At 38.5% G+C, this 19478-nt stretch overlaps 1 protein-coding gene across 1 annotated transcript in view; it reads left to right on the forward strand.

Annotated features, from left to right (window-relative positions):
• Window positions 1-19478, forward strand: part of ITGA8 (integrin subunit alpha 8) — a 172918-nt gene that overhangs the window by 35744 nt on the left and 117696 nt on the right. Inside the window, exons 7-11 of the mRNA XM_047742468.1 lie at window positions 1720-1845; window positions 2958-3002; window positions 8904-8947; window positions 10472-10528; window positions 11523-11575. Of these exons, the coding sequence (XP_047598424.1) occupies window positions 1720-1845; window positions 2958-3002; window positions 8904-8947; window positions 10472-10528; window positions 11523-11575 (325 nt within the window). The remainder of the gene's footprint in view (window positions 1-1719; window positions 1846-2957; window positions 3003-8903; window positions 8948-10471; window positions 10529-11522; window positions 11576-19478) is intronic.

Raw genomic sequence — 19478 nt, forward strand, 5'->3', positions numbered from 1 at the left:
TTAAGCTTCATTCATATATATATACATATATATACAACTATGAACATCAAATAATTAACATTTGTCTTAAAAAATTATTTTGTAAATTGAAAAACTGTATTTTATGCAGCAGATGGTTATAAAGTAAAAATTATGTGTGTTTAAAAAGATTTTCTTCTAATTCACTTGACTAGATAATCAATCTAATTCACTTGATTAGATACTTTTTTCCTTTCCTTAAGTTAAAATGTCAGATACTGATGATTTGCTGAAAAGTAACCTACCAAGGAGATTTAGAAGCGTTGTCTGTGTAGGTAATGTAAAATTTTATTTCGGCTTAAGATTATAATGTATATCAAAGCAGCTAAAGGAAACAGACAAAGGCAGTGTGTACGTGGGAGGTGGGAAGGGGTTATTTAGATTTAAACCAGAGAAAATTGGCAAATTCTGTAGACATTGTTCACAGTCATTTCAGGCACAGTCACTGGTAAATATTTATGGTCAGATTTGATAATTTTATTCCTTTTGGACTTCAAACAGAAAGACTGTGAATGATCACTAAATTCCCAAAGAATAATTTGGCTTTCAAGCTAATATTAATATTAAATATTAGTTTCTTGAAATTCTTTCTCCAGTTTTCTCCCAAAAAGCATGAGATCACACTTGTCCCTTAGGTGTCCATTATAAATATAGGAATGCATGGAAATTGTGGTGGAAAATTGCTGGCCATCTTCTCGTTATTTGACCACCCCAATATGATCGTATTTCAGGACTTTTAATAGTGACTTTATTTGGGAGATATTAGCCAGTTCTTAGCATATCATTGTTGGCAGCCATGGATTCCTTTTTTTTTTTCCCTAAAATTCTGGATCTCACTGGACCTCATAGCCTCCCATTGTCATAATTTATTCTCTATGTATACATTTTAGCATAAAAATTTTAGCATAACAAATAAAGGGCTCAAAGGTTATGTAATTCCCTCTCTTACATGACTGATAGATTTCACAATCTATTAATTAAGTGACTTAGATTTAATCTGTATTTTGTGAGAACACAAAAAATTTTCTTAGAATGTCAAAGACGACCTTGGTTGTAATGACAAATACCCTGAAAGCAAAACCACATGACTTGAGGGAAATCACTCATGCTCTCTGGGCCTCAGTTTCCCCACCTATGAGAAGTCGTGTTTTGGCTAGGTGATCTCAAAATTAGATGATGTTTCTTCTAGCCACAATGTTCCAGATTAAAAATTTAATCCAGGGGCTCCTGGGTGGCTCAGTGGGCTAAGCCTCTGCCTTCGGCTCAGGTCAAGATCTCAGGGTCCTGGGATCGAGCAGGGAGCCTGCTTCCTCCTCTCTCTTTGCCTGCCTCTCTGTTTACTTGTGATCTCTGTCTGTCAAATAAATAAATAAAATCTTTAAAAAATTTAATCCATAAATTTTGCCAACAGGTGTCTTTATTCAGATATTTTTCCCATTTGGAGATGGCGTATGTATTGCGAAGGCATTGGGAAGACAGATAAAATTATGTAGTTCATCTTTGGTTCTTCTGACAGAATAGAAAGTTTTATCCAGCTGTAACCAGCTTTAGCTTGCAGTTTGGCAGGTGGGAAAATTCATCATCAAAAATGCAAGCAATTCCATGATTATTTTCAGGGGAGGATATGTTATTCAGATTCTGCCCAAGGAGGGCCTGCCTCTTGCATTCGTTCAGCTAATGTATTCATTTGTTTGAACACAGGTCAGGTGCTCACTGCCAGTATTGCCGATATCATTGCAAATTATTCATTCAAGGATATTCTAAGGAAATTGGCTCGAGAAAAACAGACGGACGTGGCTCCAGCTTCCTATGATGATAGTTACCTTGGTGAGAATTATTGCTTAACCCACTCGTTGTTCTCAAAAGGCAAACATATTAAAGGTAGATGCAAATTTTATTCCTCACTTATCTAATATTATTCTGCAACTTAGGCGAATTTTCATTCCTTGCTAGCTTAGAATGGACTTTATTTTTGTCGAGCCATGTTATAAAAGTCTTTTCTTTAGATTCAGCCTACTTTATAGACTCTGTAACAGATTCTTCCTGCAAGTTCAACAACCATTTTTTTATTTTATTTTAAAAATTTCAGTAAATTAGACTTAGGTGGATACTTCCTTCACACAATAAAACACTGGCCTCAGCCCCAAAGTTAATATCTTACTTACTGGGGGATTTTGATGGTTGCTTTTGTGTTTTGATTTAGGCTGTAGTATGCGGTTCTGCAATCAAACACCAACCATCATAGTGTGTTGCACATAAAATATTTTGCCAATTGTAGAGAGTATGAGTTAGTGGGGCTGCCCAGCGCTATAGGGGCAACATGCTAGCGGTCCTTTCCAGTTTTTAGAGCAACAACAAAAGACTTTCTAGTTGCTAGAATGTTGTCAAAATGTATTATATGCAAACCATACGACCTCATCGAGCCTCTGTTGCTTCCCACTTTTGGCATTTTGATTGCTTGATAAATTAAGCAAAATGTAGTTATATTTTTTTACCTCACCTCGCTTTAGAGGTAAGTGCAATTTGTGGAAAACCATCCTTAAAGAAATTAGGAAACAGACCTTCTTGATGATAAGCAGCAGCAAAACCTGAGCAAAAAGAATACCTTTCGAGTATCACCTCTGATCCTGATGAGTCAGCAACGCTAAAATGCGGTGGCCCCCATTTACACTTTAAGGAGGATTATGAAGCATCCCTCAGAATCTGAATTGTGCTGCCAGGCCTCAGAAGAAGCAGATTGATTAGGCTTCCAGGATTTAGTACAGATCTGCTCATCATGGCTTCACTAATTTTTCCCTCTGCAGAGCCCTAAATTTTTATGTTAAGGTATTTGTCGAGATCTCTGAGCAATCAGTACTATGGTAATTCTTTTGTTTTTCTAGACATAGCTCATTTGTAAAGGCTTCAAGTGTGATTGGTTTTTCTTTTCTTTACCACAGGATATTCAGTTGCTGCTGGGGAATTTACTGGAGACTCTGAGCAAGGTGAGAGACATTATTGAATGTAAGTCATTTACAAAACAAAGCCTGCGGAAAGATAAGATGACCTAAAAAGCCCCTTTATAAATGTAATTTTCTTCACTGCACAAAATATATAAAAATGGAATCCCAGAATGTGTATGATAACAATCTATAGAAAAACAAACAAAATACACTTCAGCACAGCTTTATAAGTCTCAAGAAATTCCATAAGACTGAATATCCATCTTTATAAAATCTAGTTAAGCAACAAAACACAAGTACAGTAATCCCATGTTATGCATAAAAAAATAAGGTGATTAAATGGCCTACACAAAAGCTATGCTGTTAGTGAGAGATCAAATTTGAAAAATCAACATTACCCATCTTTAATTTAATTTCTGGGATCTCATGTTAAACATACCCATACTAAACTCCCTACTGGACTCCAAAACAACATCTCCACGTTATTTCCTTTTCCCCTCTGGACATGCTCAAGTCCAAAATAATAGAATGAATTAACCCTTATTCTCATATATGCCCCTCACCTCTGTCCTCTATATCTTTTTTTTTTCTTTTCAGCGTAACAGTATTCATTGTTTCTGCACCACACCCAGTGCTCCATGCAATCCGTGCCCTCTCTAATACGCACCACCTGGCTCCCCCAACCTCCCACCTCCCCCTTCAAAACCCTCAAGTTGTTTTTCAGAGTCCATAGTCTCTCATGGTTCACCTCCCCTTCCAATTTCCCTCAACTCTCTTCTCCTCTCCGTCTGTCCTCTATATCTTGAGAAAGCTGTCATCCCTGGTTTCAATCCACTGAGTCTGAAGCCACTCTAATTTCCAGTGGTCAAATGCTACTTTTTTTTTCTTAGTCTAATTTCAATTGTCGTCTCCTCCAGAAATCCTTCTTTCACTTCCTTCTGTAAACTCCTATCTCATCTCATGTCATTTTTCTCTCTCATAAGGCGTTTAGCATTCATTTATTTGTCCAATATTTTTTGAACACCTACTCTACGCTAGGCTCTGTGTTAAGTGCTGAACACACAGAGGCGAACAGATGGTCCTTACATTCAGAGTTTATGGTCCTAGTGGGGCTGACAGGTATTAAAGAATAACCCAAAATACCTGATTAAAAATTGTAGTAGCGGGGCGCCTGGGTGGCTCAGTGCATTGAGCCTAAGCCTTCGGCTCAGGTCGTGATCCCAGGGTCCTGGGATTGAGCCCCACATCAGGCTCTTTGCTCAGTGGGGAGCCTGCTTCCCCCTCTCTCTCTGCCTGTCTCTCTGCCTACTTGTGTTCTCTGTATGTGAAATAATTAAAATTTTTTTAAAAAATTGTAGTAAGTGCTAGAATAAAGTTCTAAACATAAAATGAATCCAACCCTCATGACCTAATCACCTTTCAGAAACCCTGCCTCCTGAGACCATCGCATTAAGGGTTAGGTTTCAATACTACGAATTTTGGGGGGGACACAAATATTCAGTCCATAGGAATACCTATCACATACAAGACTGGTATTGATTATTGAATGACTCAATCATCAATCGAACAATATTTTCATCTTGTTTCATATGAACCTTAACTACATTTTACTAATGTGTTTTAATGAACTCACAAAGCATTAAGAGTAAATGAAATGTGGCCATCCCTAGAAATCATCAGAGCTCTTTTAATTGTTTCACGTCAACAGGACCCACAAAGCAGAAATTCAGAGAGAATAAAACACTTTATGCAGTGAGGTGGGGGTTGAAAGCAGGGTGGTTTTCTTTTTTTCTTTAAAAGAACATTTTTCTTGAAATATGAGCTAATTTTTTTTTAAGATTTTATTTATTTATTTGACAGAGAGAGATCACAAGTAGACGGAGAGGAAGGCAGAGAGAGAGAGAGAGAGAGGGAAGCAGGCTTCTTGCTGAGCAGAGAGCCCGATGTGGGACTCGATCCCAGGACTCTGAGATCATGACCTGAGCCGAAGGCAGCGGCTTAACCCACTGAGCCACCCAGGCGCCCCCGAAATATGAGCTAATTTTTAAAGGTCCTATCTTTCCATTTATTTTTTTCTTCAAGATATTAAAAGACAATCTATTGTGGTAGTTAAAAGCATGGACTTTGGACCCAGACCACTTGAGTTTCAACCCTGACTTTGCCACTTACCAGCTCTGTGACCTAGTTACCTGAATCTCAGTACCTCTATGTCTTAATTTCTAAAAGAAGGTTGGTGGTAATGATGAAGGTGATGACAATGATGATAATGGTAATGATGGTAATGATGATGATGATAATGATAAGGAATGATAATGATGATGATAATATTATCTATATCATGGGATTCTTATAAGGATTAAATAAGCTAATCCTACATGTTCATGAAACAGTAGAATAATTCCTGATACATAACAAATGCCATTTAAATATTAGCTATAAGAAGAAAGAACTCTTGGATTAGGCACCATCAGGATAAAACTGAATTCCTAGTACCTTAGAAGAGTCAAATCTTATAATCACTCAGTGATTAAGCAAAGAAAACTGTAAAATATGCCAAGTGATTTTAAACAACATTAAACTCTTGGAAAGTTCCCCACCCAGTACAGCATTTAGTCCTGACCCATGGAAATTAATAGGGAATTTACCCCAAAGATACAGATGTAGTAAAAAAAAAAGGGCCATCTGTACCCCAATGTTCATAGCAGCAATGGCCACCATTGCCACACTGTGGAAAGAGCCAAGATGCCCTTGAACAGACGAATGGATAAAGAAGACGTGGTCCATACATACAAGGTTTACCATGAGTTACTGAAATGGATCTAAGAAGAGTCACTTATTTTCCCTCCCAACTGAATATCTTTATAGTTGAGTGACTGTTCTAACTCACCTTAAACTCCAAACAATTTCCCCATCTTGATCATTTTTAAATAATTATGAACATTTTGAACCAATATTTACTTTTAATAACTCCTAGTGTCGTGACCATATGAGCCTGCAGACCCCAATGTTACTGAGTGCGAGGGTTGTTGTCTTCTAAACGGAATTCTGAATGTTTATGGAATGCTTAGTAGTGGTTGTCATGTATTTCAAATGGGATAGTCAGTCTTTTCTGGAATCAGTCAACTCCAGTATGTCAGATGGTGGTTTGCTGTTACATGCCAATTTAATTCATACTAAATAAAGATTATTGAAAACTGAGCAGTGTGCTAGCTACCAGTTCTGCCACCTTTCCCAGAAATCTGTCTAGAGAGCTTAGTTTTTCTGAGCCTGGTTTATTCTTCAAGGCATGCTTCACCTTCCCTCCAATTGCTATAGTTGAGCAATCCATGCTCCTGTGTAAAGTTAACCTGTACAGTTTGCACCAGGCTCCATTCCCTCTCATGAATCAAAGAAGGAACCCCAGCCATTCCTAATTCTCTATCTCATATCATCAGGGTTTTCTTTTTTTTTTTTTTAAATCATTCCCATGAATATACAAGCATACTGTTATTTTTCAGGTCTTAAAAACAAAATTTCTTTTTCCACTTCCCCCCTCCCACAAGCCCCTATAGTCTCTGCTTCAGAAGAGCTGTCACTCTTCTCTGCCTGTATCTCTGTCTACGAGTTCCACTACCTCGCTCGTCTTAAAGTCACTGCTCAGCTGAAACAGCTTCTGTCAAGCAAACCAGAGGCCTCAATGCAGCTCATCTTCCTTAACCATTAGGAGCATTTGACAGACTTCATCATTACCTCCTCATTTCTTCATTCAAGTATCCAGTACTGACAGTTCCTTCTCCTTCTATTTTATTGATTCCCCTTTAATTTCTCTCATCTCATTGAAGTGTCCCAGGGTTAAATATTTGGACTGTTTCTTTCCTCTTTGAATTTTGGTAATCTCATCCTGTCTCACTTATTTTTCCAGCTTATACTGAATTCCAGGTCCATGGTACTTCTTCACATTACACTGAATTCTAGGTTCAGGGGTACATGTTCCAAAATCTAGAACCTCCAACTCAATACTCAACATCTCTATTTGAATAGCTGTCTCAAATTTAATGTGCTCATGAGCATACTCCTGACCTTCTCCCCGAAACATGGCTTACCCTCCATCATCTCTATGACAATGCCATCTTCCCAGTTGCTCAAGCTGAACACCTTGGAAGTCAACCTTGGACTGCACTCTTTCTCTCACACCCCATCCATATCCAAGTCATGAGCAAATCCTACTAACTAAACTCTCAAAATATGACTGGAATCTGACCACTTCTCACTTTATGCATAGCTTCTACTCTGATGCAAGTCCCCCAACTCCATTGCAGTAGACTCCTACCCAGTCTCCCTGCTTTTACCCTTGCCCTCCTGTAGTCTGTTCTAAATTCGGCAACCAAAGTGGTCCTTCATAAACAGAAGTCAAATTGTGTAACTTCTTTGATCTAGTGATTTTTCAACTCACTCGGTTTGAAATTCAAGTCTTCATAATGACCTTAGAGACTCTATTCATCAGGCTACTAGTTACTTTGACCTCATCTCCTACCCCTTTACATCTCATTCCCTCTCCTCCAGCCACTCTGGTCTCCTTACTGCTCTTTGAATACTCCAGAAACTCTTCTACTTCAGGACCTTTGCACTTGCCATTCTTTCTGACTAGAACATACTTTTCCAACTTCTCCATAATATTTATAGCCTCACTTTCTTCAGTCTTTGCTCTAATGTCACTTTCTTGCCATATCCTTTTCTGCCAGTTGTGCTGTAGAAGTCATAAGTCCTTCCTCATCTCCCCTCCAGCACTCCCTGTACCAATTTACTATTTGTTTTCTCTCACTCACTACACTGATCCTCTTCAAATATGCCATTTCATTGACTCTGCTTTTTAAATTGACTGTCTCTTCCAACCAGAGTATAAGTTCTGTGAAAGTAGGGAATTTTGTCCATTTTGCTCACTACTGTATACTCCATTTGCCTATAAATATTTATTGATTGAATGAATGGAATTACTACTGAAAAGTCTAACATAGAACCCCAAATAACCTTCTTTGATTATTAATGCTAACAGCATGATCACCCACCTCTTCTAGAACACTTCACACCAGATTTGATGTTGTTGATGTAGTTGATGCTAGAACTTGTGCTGTATCTTTCAGGGCAGGAGGAGGGGAAGGGAAATTCAAATGGAAGGGGATTCTCTTCCAGGTCCTTCCTATTTAAATTAAACTAAATTTTTAACCCCAATGAATTAAAAGATGCTTTAGATTTATAGAAATAATAACTGAAAGATCTTTGATAATCAGCAATTCCAACTCCCACTAATTACAGGTGACCGGAAAAAATGGGGTTCAGTGACACATCCCAGGTATATGGCAGGCCCGAGAATAACACCATTATCTTCTGAATCTAGAGCCAGATAGTAGTGCAATGAGTTATATGGACACATTCCCCCAGGTTTGCCTCTTCTGTTTCTGTTAGTGAAGGTTCCCTTTTGGGGGGATGCTTAATTACCAGGTGACCCACTAATTCTGCTACCAGCAAACATTTCCAAGGGGGGCAGACTTAATGTCATTTATGATGGCGCTTCTTTAGGTAACTGGAATTGTTTTAATATGTTAGTGTGACAGAATCTGTACTTTTTACACTAACACAAAAGACGTTGCCACAGTGAAAGCTGGAGAAGCCAGAGTAAGAGGTTTAGCCTACAAATCACACACAGAGTTGAGAAGCCAGGCTTGTGCTGTACAGGCAAAAACACATGGAGACCAGTGATGAAGACTGGTAAATCTCACAGTACAACTTTTGTTCTGTTTTCCATGGTTTGTAGCAGAAGCAAAAGCAAACACAAAACCATGACTTCACACTTCCAGCTGCCCACATGATGGTTACTCCTGTAAAAGGCACTGTCTTTAACTGATGTGTTGGATAGCTTTAAAATATATGTAATCTCCCTCCTCATTGGCTAATTTTATCCCCCAGAACTGGTTGCTGGCGTCCCAAGAGGAGCACAGAATTTTGGATATGTGAGTACAAAGAATACATTGTTGGATATTTTCTTAGAGATGCAAAGAAATATTTCATTTCACTCAACTTTTGAATGGTTTAAAATGCCTTTTAATAGTGAGCCCCTACAGATCCATGCTTGTTTGCTTACTGAAAAGGAAGGAAAACAAGTGAAGCTAGATTTTTTTTTTTTTTTTTTTTTCTGATCTGTGTGTAGGACCAGCTACAGAGTTTGTGGGACCTGGTACAAAATGAAGATGCAGGTCCCTTTGTTCAAAATTATTAAGAATTTTAGGATCACAACAGCTGGGCATTAAACCAAGGTTGGGGCCTGTTGGAGCATGGGGACCCGTGTGACGGTGCAGGTCACACCCACGAAGCCAACACGATCCTTGGGCATCACCCAGGAATAATTGTAAAGGATACTGTTGCCGATGTGCTCAGCATTTTAATATGCCTCATATGGTAGAAATGAGAAAATCAATTGTTACTGCACTCGTGTATTAGCTTCCAGAGATGGCCATGACAAATTACCACAAACTAGGTGGCTTAAAACAACATACAATTATTTTCTCATAGTTCAGGAGACCAGAGTCTGAAAACAAGGGACCTTTTTTATCTGTTCCAGCTTTAGGTGGCCACTGCCTTTTTTGGTGTGTGTCAGCATGACTCCAATCTCTGCCTCTATCTCCAGATGGCCTTCTTCCATCTTTGTCTATGTGTGTCCTCTCCTCTCTGATGAGGACTTCAGTCTTTGGATATAGGACCCACCCTAAATCCAGGATGATTTCATTTCAAGTTCCTTAATGTATTTAATCCACCAAGACCCTATTTCCAAGTAAGGTCCCCACCTGACGTTCTGGGCAACATGAACTTTGTAGGGATACTGTTCAGATTCGTTATACCTACTGACCACAAAATTAGGAAATGAAAATCAAGAGACCTTCTGAAAAGAAAAGTTATATTTTAGACAACATTTATTTTTTTAAAAGTCTAGTGAATATAATATCTGCAGGTTTTAGGTTGGCTGAAGAGAATTAAAAGTAATATTTTTGCTATGCGGTAACATTTAAAATTTTCATTTTTTTTCTCATCAACTTATATTTTGAGACTTTCATTAAATTTATTATGTTATTATCCTTAAAAAATAAAATAAAATTTTCATTTTTTTGTAAAGAGCCATAGTCATTAGTTTCTCATAATAACATAAAACACAGAAATGAATTTAGAAAAAAACCCTGATTCGATCAATTAACTGGCCATCAGGTTAATGCTCTCAGCGTCCATTTGAATTCAATTTCTATTTTCCCTTTTCAGATTAGAAAGCATTCATTTTATTTGAAAGTATCACAGACTTAGCCATAAATAAAAGTTCAATTGGATTTTTTTAAAGATCATTCTTATGGGATTACATTTTTGTTTTACATAAAGCTAATTATTAACTACTCTTCCCCAAATTTGAAAATGACTTAAGTTGTAATTTAAAATGTTTTTTTTCTCCAATTCTGTCAAATGATGTAGCTCTCTAATCTCTATGATTTCAGGTTTCAATCATTAACTCTACAGATATGACTTTTATTCAGAATTTCACTGGCGAACAGGTGAGGACCTTTTAATATCAAACAATGTCACCCAGTACTAATAGTACATTGCAATATTAACATCAATTATTCATTCATAAAGTAAAAGTTCACTGAGGACTTACTATGTGCTGGAAACTGTTCTACATGCTGGGAATATAACCGTGCATCAGACAGATAAGGTCCCAGCTCTCATGCAGCAGTGTCACTAAATACTAGGATCTGAGAACAATCCTGTTATGTTGTAGGCCAGTGTGTAGTATGCCTGGTGGTGAGTTCCTACAAGAAGACACAGGCTTCTCTTCTCATAGGCCCCATTGTATCAGTCAGAGTGTTCTGACTCCATTCCTTACCGCGACTAGAGCCCTCTACCCATCCCAGCATTATGTGGAGGTTGACTAGCTATCTGGTTCTGGTTCCTTCCTCCCAGGGACTGGCTGAGGTCTTATGAATGAGGGAAGTGCCTGTCATTCTCCTAACCTAATGTGGGCTGAGATCATACTTTATCCACCACCCTGAGTTGTCCACCTACATAACTACATAACTCTTCTCTGGGCGATACGTTCATGGGGTATCATCTTTTCTTTGGTATCACATGCGTTATCTCTACTAAAGAGAGGCCACGATGGCGAGCTAGTTACAAATATTTTCTATGAAATTTCATATGGAAGTGGAATTTGATTTATTCTGTGAGGTTCAACATTGCAGAATTAAATAGGATGAAGGACTAGAAGGGCCAATTTTAGCAAAGAAAATTCAAACTGTGTCCACAAATTGAATGGGCTGATTGTTGAATATCCGCAGAGGATAGCCAAGCAGATGTCAGGGGTACTGAAGGGAAATTATGCATGGGGTCAGAATGAGTGACTTTAAGACTCTGTCCATGTCCAGGAGCCCATGAATGTAATGCAGAAGTCTGTTGCGGTGAGATTCATCCTTCAGGAAAAAATGGAGAGAGGGCTATAAAAATTATTTTTGAACACAAACTATGTCATCTTATGGTATTCCTTTGCAGATGGCATCTTATTTTGGATATACGGTCACAGTGTCAGATGTTAACAATGACGGGTAAGTTTATAAGAACTTCCTCACTCACCATATGTTATATTCATCCACAAAGATGTTGTATTTTTTTTTTCCTTCATGAAATAGATCCTTCCATACTTCCTCAAGAAGATAGAGGCTCTCTTGTTTTAATTGTTTTTTGGTTCAGGGCAAGAGGATACATCTACTAAAGAATTCTGTCATCCTATTTTATGTCTTTACAGAGGTTTTCCGCATCTCCCGCTTCCAGAAAAGGATTGTTTTACTTAGTTTTATCTTTAATTTAATGAATTGAATAGTCCTTGACCATTTGAAATCCAAAGCCATTAAAGCTTTTGTTCATCTGTCTCTCTTTAGCCTTACTTAGCATGTGATACATTCATAAACCATTTGCACATCAATAAACATTTTTCCCCTGACATTGGTTTAATTAACATACTAGTATTGCCCATGGAGAAGATAAAATAATAACGTGAGCTTTTCAAAGTATGACAGTAAATTACAGTGGAGCTAGGACCAAATACCATGATAAACTATGGTTGTGTTTAAATCATTCCTTGAAAACAAGCTATTATTAAACCTCTCTTTGGTTCACTAAAACCACCCAACTGATAGATAAAACAGATGATTAAATAAGAAAGCCAATACACGGAGAGAAACTGATTAGCCATCCAATAAATATCTTTGGAACACCTACTGTGTGTCAGCCGTTGTTCTTAGTGCCCAGAATATAATGACCAATAAGGCAAAATAGGTCTCTGCTCTCAGAGAGTTCACATTTTTATAGAAATCAAATACCTGCAGAATCTGGTTACATTGCAGGATCTGGACGTAGACATTAGCTATGATTTACATATAGATAGAAATGTACTTTATATATTACGATGGCATAAGCTTGGAGGATAAATTTGAACTTTTTTGCACCTTTTAGAAAATATCATTTTTTAAAGATTTATTTATTTATTTATTTGAGAGCGAGCGAAAGAGAGAGAGAGAGAGAGCGCATTGGGAGGGGTGGTGGAGAGCAGAGTGAAAGGGACAAATGGACTCTGTGATGAGTGTGGAGCTTGATGCAGGACTCAATCCATGACCCTGAGATCATAACCTGAGTTGAAATCAAGAGTCAGACACCTAACTGACTGAGCTGCCCAGGGGCCCCTGGAAAATATCTTTATTATCCTTCCATTCAGTATGTATTTCTTGAGCATCTACTATACACTAGCACTGTTCTAGGTGCTGGGCTATAGCAGAGAACAAAATAGAGACCCCTATCCCCATAGAGGTTCTATTAGAGGTGGGGAGTTGGGTACTACAGACAAAAAGTCAATATGTCAAGTAAAGCATATTCAGATGGTGATGAGCACCAGAAGGGAATGAAAAAATGGAAGGGCTGTAAGCAAGATGTCCTTCAGTAAGTAAACGTGTAAGTAGACTGTGTTACATTCAGACAACAGAATATTGGTAGGTGCTAAAAAGAAAAGGGCTGTCAAGCATGAAAACACATGGAGAAAGCTTAATTGCATATTAGAAAGTGAAAGAAGCCAATCTGAGAAGGTTACAGACAATATGATTCTAACTATATGACATCCTGGAAAAGGCAACACCGTGGACACAGTAAATGGATCAGGGGTTGCCGGAGGCCAGTTGGGAGAGGAGGGATAAACAGACATAGGATTTTTAGGGCGGTGAAGCTACTCTGTAAAACACTGCAATGGTGGATCCATGTACTTAAACATTTGTCCAGATCGGGGATATCCATGGGACACTGAAGTTTCATTGATCGTACCGCATGCACCGTGCTGGTGGGAGATATTGAGAAAGAGGGAGGATGTGCCTGTGGCGGCAGGGGTATATGGGAACTCTGTACTTTTTGCTGGAGGAATGATCTGCAGGAAGTGGGGTCCATGGGGAAGAGATTCCTGGAGGTGGGAGCTGCTGGAAGCCCAAGGACATCAGAGGGGCTTGGAGAGGAGGCAGAGGGTCGCGGGATCACAAAGGTCTGTGAGCCAGTGCAATTAACAACAGTCTTACACAGCGCTACACAGGCTCTGCTATAGACAGAATGAGTGTTTCCAAGAAGGACACACCTCATGAACCACTGGACAACACGAAGCAGGGAATGGCCAGCAATGCCAGAGGCAGGAAACTATAGTGGCTGCACTCTGGAGATACTCTGAAAGTATATTTGAATGGCAATCTTATCCTAGAAGCAAGTCATTGAAAATTAAATTGCTTTCATCTCCAACTGAGCTGTGAAAAGAAAGTAACGATTAGGACCACCCTTCACAATTTCCAACCTAGAGGGACTGATTTGTTATCAGCACCTTTTAGTAGTCTACAAAAGAAGGAGGGGAGTAGGAGGGGTGGCTGAAGAAGTACTTTTGAGTCCAAAACAACGTGGCATGTTGTCCCAATGGAGGAAGCCTGCACTTCAGTAACAACAACAAAAAAATCCCATAATGGCCTTGGGGATATGCGCAGACACATTTCTTCCAACAGATGGTGACACAACAAATACAACCTCCCAGCACCGCCCCCACCCCCAGGGAGCCACACGATGCTATAATTTATAGGGCCCAGATGAACTCAGTGTGTGCCCTTCTTTTCCTTCACTCTGCCATGAACTGAATCCTTTCAGTTTTCCCCCAGTTCAACACTACGCCCTGCAGGGCACTGCCTCCTTCCTGGAAACGCTGTTCATTCCAGTCCACAGCAAAGCTCTGTGACAACATTTATAGAACTTTTTTTTTTTTTTTGCCATGCCTCACAAGAACACTTGTGAGGAAAGGATCTCTTTGGTCTCCTGCTGATCAAAACAACATGGTAATAAGAAACACAAGAATTTTTCAGGGGTAATTTGTTCTATCTTGATGTTCTTTAAAAAAAATTGCTATGATCATTCTTTCTTTTTTATTAGGCAGTATATTCTTAATTCTTTAGACTGCATCAAAAAAGGACATCTCTTATCTTAATATTGCCATCCTTTTTTTTTTTTTAAGATTTATTTATTTATTTGGGAGAGAGAGAGAGCAGGGGAAGGGGAAGAGGGAGAGAAAGGGGGAAAGAATCTTAAGCAGATTCCCCACTGAGCATGGAGCCTGCCACGGGACTCAATCCCAGGACCCTAAGACAGTGACCTGAACCGAAATCAAGAGTCAGGCACTTAACCAACTGGGCCAGCCACGCACCCCTTAATAATATCATTCTTAATGTGCCCATAGATTGTCAGTCTGTATGTAATTTGTCGTTCTTAATTACTGTAACACTATGTAAATTCAAGGCCCTATTATAAATGAGTAAGCTAAGAGGCTGATGAGAAACTTCCATCCCAAACACAGAAAGACAACTCACGTGAAGTCTGAGATTGCAAAGATCTAATTTGCCATCACCTTTTCAGCATTTGCGTTTCGAGAAAAATTACTTGATATTGTTAGCTTTCATATAGACATCTTGTGTGTCTAGGTTTTTACTTGATCCCAAGATGGAGCTCTGAAAACCACCGTTTGTAGTGACAGTAGTGTCTTCACCTCCCTGGGCAGGTATTCGTCCCTGGGGAAGGTGCAGAAGAACCCATCAGGGCACAGACATAAAATGTGTTCCCTCAGAAATCTTAGCAGAACCAGAAAAGAAAGGCAGCAAATCATACTTGTGCCAGTGACTTTTCTCGAACTCCTATGATGGCTCCAAGTCAGAACACATGTGGCCTCATTTTGAGAAAGAGTGCTTTTGTCATTCTAACTTCTGACAAGACTTCTAGCAGAGATCCGAATGTTGGATGGGATTTACAGGAAACATGAATCCCTGTCTCAGAGTTTTCCTGGATATTAAATATGTGGTCTTCCCAAATTTTTAGTCCTTTCAAGTGAAAAAAATCTCTATTCTCCACTGAAACTATTGAAAAACCTAGTATTGGGGTGCCTGGGTGGCTCAGTCATTTAGCATCTGCCTTTGTCTCAGGTCACTGTCCCAGGGTCCTGGGATCGAGCCCCACGTCAGGCTCCTTGGTCGGCGGGAAGCTGGCTTCTTCCTCTCCTACTCCCCCTGCTTGTGTTCCCTCTCTCACTGTCTCCCTCTCCATTCAAATAAATGAATAAAACTTGAAAGAAAGAAAGAAGGAAAGACCTAATATTGTTTTAAGCAACAAAATTTTCTCATGCATGATTAGAAGACAGTGTTTTTTCCCTTCTCAGAGTGACTTCATGGGTAGTATATGTCTAATAACATGGGACGACCCAAACTACAATTCAATGAAGATATCTAAAATTCCTCTGCAAAGAAACTGAGACACAAAAGCTCAGCAACTTGCCTAAGCTTACACACTAATTAGGCAAAGGTCTCGATTAGATCCCAGAACTTCTGCTGACTTACCCAACAGAATTTTTCTTGCTAATGTAAGGGCCTATTCAGCCAGAACAGCCCCACCCCGGTTGAACTGCCATTTTGCTGTAAAGCTTAAATTGACCTTGTCCCCCGCCAGGGGAACTTACTTAAAAGCAAGTCCGGGAAACCAGTCCCATGTAACAAAGTCCAAATACAAGGGTGGGTCAGGCCAGGTGGAGGTATTCAATCAGTGGGGGCGCATACAGTCTCCTAGCTACCAAGGAGTATGGGCCCCGCCCTTCGGGCACCTTTTGGGCGCCAATTCTGAACTAGGTGTGATAGGCTAAATCAAATGCCTACTAGGGTAAATTGTAACTCAATTGGTTGCCTAGCATCACTGTGGAGTTTCCTGTGTGTGTTGTACAATCTCATTGGCCACCTGTCTGTGGCCAGGCCCAACCACATGGCCTTTGCTCTATAAAAGTTAGTCTGGAAAGCAGGGAGGGGTCATCCTCTCTGGAGGGGCGGCCCCGACTGGTCTGTTTGACGGTTGGTATGATTCCTGATGCTTGGCGCGAAATAAAGCTTTGCTTGACCTTCGCTTTGTATCAGTCTCGCTCCTTTAATCAGGGACCCTACAGAGAACTCTATACTAAGCTCTATAAAATAGCTGGCAGGAAAAATATATATAACTTCAGTGTCCAAGGATTTATAATCTATAAGAATTAGGACCTTTCAGTGTAATTGAGTAAAATGGCATGCCTCTCACTTTCAAAATGCTGGGAAATTAGTGTATTTGTCACTGAAACAATCCATGACCTTTTTTATTTTTTTAAAATAAATATTATATATGATTAAGATGTACAACATGATGTTTTGATATACATATGTGCAATGAAATGATCATTGTGTTCAAGCTAATTAACATACTCATCTATGGGATCTATCTCTATTCAGCCAGCTGTGTGTTCCATTACATAGTCACCGTGTGTGCGTGTGTGTGTGCCTACTGTGTGCATGTGTGTGTGTATGCTTGTGTGTGGTGGTGACGCCAGAGGTCTACTCTCTTAGCAAACTCCTAGTACACAATACAGTGTCACTGTCTGTAGTCACCATGCTACAAGAACTCTAGAACTCACACATCCTGTGTTATTCCAACTTTGTACCCTTCGACCAACATCTCACTTTTGCCTCACCTCCCCACCTCTGGTAACCATGGTTCTATTCTCTTCTATAAATTTGACTGTTGCAGATTTTGTATGTGTGTGTTTAAGTGTTTCACTCTAATTTTTGGTAAGAATTTACATCCCTGTTTATTAAGTGTGCATTTTATTAACTCCTATTATTTTTATAAGCAAGGTCATACTTCCAATTTCTAAAAATATGAAATCATAATTTCGAAGTTATTTTCACCCAAAGAACTTTAAGGTTGTCTTCAGGGATGATAAAAACAACTGATTCATGAGACAAAAATTCAGTTATAGTTTTTAGTGTCATGGCATATAAGAAAAATCAGTCTCTGTGATTGTATTTAAAATAGCCTTACTAGTCTGCTGCATTTTACTTAGTCAGTAGTAATGATTTATATATAATTTTATAGTCTATAACTCCTGTATATATTTTTTAAATTCACAAAACCCTTTTTAGCTTTCCCAGCATTTATCAGTGATCAAGGACTCATCAGTGAACATTAATCACCAGTAGAGATCAGTATTAAAACTGAGATTTAATTCCCATTTTTTTGGTCCAAATTCTAATTTTTCGATAGCCTTTTTTTTTTTTTTTTTTTTTTTAAGGCCTACTTCTTCTAAACCTTGGATCTGAGTGGATGCTATGCAGTGACTTAGAATAGGATTAAGAATATCACTTGGCAGGGGCACTTGGCTGACTCAGTTGGTTAAAGGGCTGCTTTCTGCTCAGGTCATGATCCCAGGGTCCTGGAATCAAGCTCCTCCTCTCCCTCTGCCTATTGCTCGACCTTTTAGTGTGCTCTCCTGTCAAATAAATCAATAAAATCTTTAAAAAAAAAAAAAAGAATATCACTTGCTTCGTTGATTGGTTATGGTTCAGAAGTTAGGACTCCACACATTCTGTGGGATTAAACCAGACTCTCCCTTCTCCAGCCAAGAGATAATTAAGTACTTCTGTGCATGAGGCTACCTAGTGACATTCTTTGACAGCATATGACATCTTCTCTATCCACTTTGCAACAAAAGCAAGGTCCCTGCAAATACTCCAAAACCTCAACATCAGGGGGAGAAAAGACAAAGGCATTAAGTAATGCTGACCGAATTAGTAAATTGATGGACATTTTTCCCACTATTTTTTTAATTTAAAAAAATCTCCAGGTATTGTGAGTAACTCCAAAAGTTAAGACAGAACAGTGGTGTGTGTGCTGGTTGGTGGTTGATATTGTCAAACTCATGAGTGTATCGAAAATATAAACAAGCTGGTGAAATTAACTTTAGTTTAGTTATCTTAAGATAGCCAGAGCTATAAACTCTGCCAATGTAAACTGTTAGGAATTTCTGGACAAACTTAACAAAGGGAGATGGAATTTTTCATCTTGAGCCTAAGCAAGCAAATTAGGTTTTTTCTTATGGCTTTTGAAACTTACAATATTTATACTAATTCAGAAACTCACAGAATTACAATTTAATTGATTGGATTGTTTTTGGCCTCTGTGGGTCCCAGAGGAGTTAAATTTCAAGAGAATTTTAGCAGTTTGTTAACTTGAGAACATTTTAGAGAAAACTTATTTGAAAGGAATCAGGTTTGGGTAATTATGTTTTTGCCCTAGATTTAGCCCAAGTATATATTCTCTCATGCAGGTTTTACTAGTATGATTGAAGTAAATAGAAAATCGAGAAAACTAAAACAGAAAGAAGTCGTAAATTGAAATTGATTTCTGTAATGTACATGGTCAGCTATGTTAGTTCTTGCCCACCGTAAAACAATTCAGCTGATAAGGTATCGACTCTAGTTTAAAGTCTACTAATCTGCATTCTGTTAATAAATAACCATGTTCCAAAAATTAATTATGGACATTAACATGCAATATCTACTACTGGGAAAAAAGATACATAGAAAAGTTTATATGTGAAACCAACACATTAACACCATTTGACTCAGAAAACTTGAATCTAGATTCTTATTTTGAACATTCTTGTTGCTGGGTCCTGTCTTTCTGTCTCATTCTTTATCACTATTTATGATTTGCTTTTCAGGAAAATATTTATAATATTTCTGTCTTAAACAACATGTGAAGGATGAGAAATTGAGCCTTGCACTGTATTATATTATTAGGGCAGATTTAAGCATAAAAAGAGACACAAAACCTGAGTGTATGTTACCTAGAGATTTTAAAGAAAACTGCTTAAATATTAGACATTTGGATAAAATGTAACTGTGTATATTTTTTGAAGTGCCTCTACATAGTAACTTAGATCTCATCCAAACCACCAACATGACCCAAACAGAGTGGATTGATTTTACTGAAAACTTCATCATTAATAATAATAATATTTCTTCATCATTAATTTTTTGAGATTACAAAACCATACAGTATGGGTGATATATATATATATAACTCTCTTAGAATGGTACC

Source organism: Lutra lutra, chromosome 8 (assembly GCF_902655055.1).
Source record: "Lutra lutra chromosome 8, mLutLut1.2, whole genome shotgun sequence".
NCBI classification, from domain to species: Eukaryota; Metazoa; Chordata; class Mammalia; order Carnivora; family Mustelidae; genus Lutra; species Lutra lutra.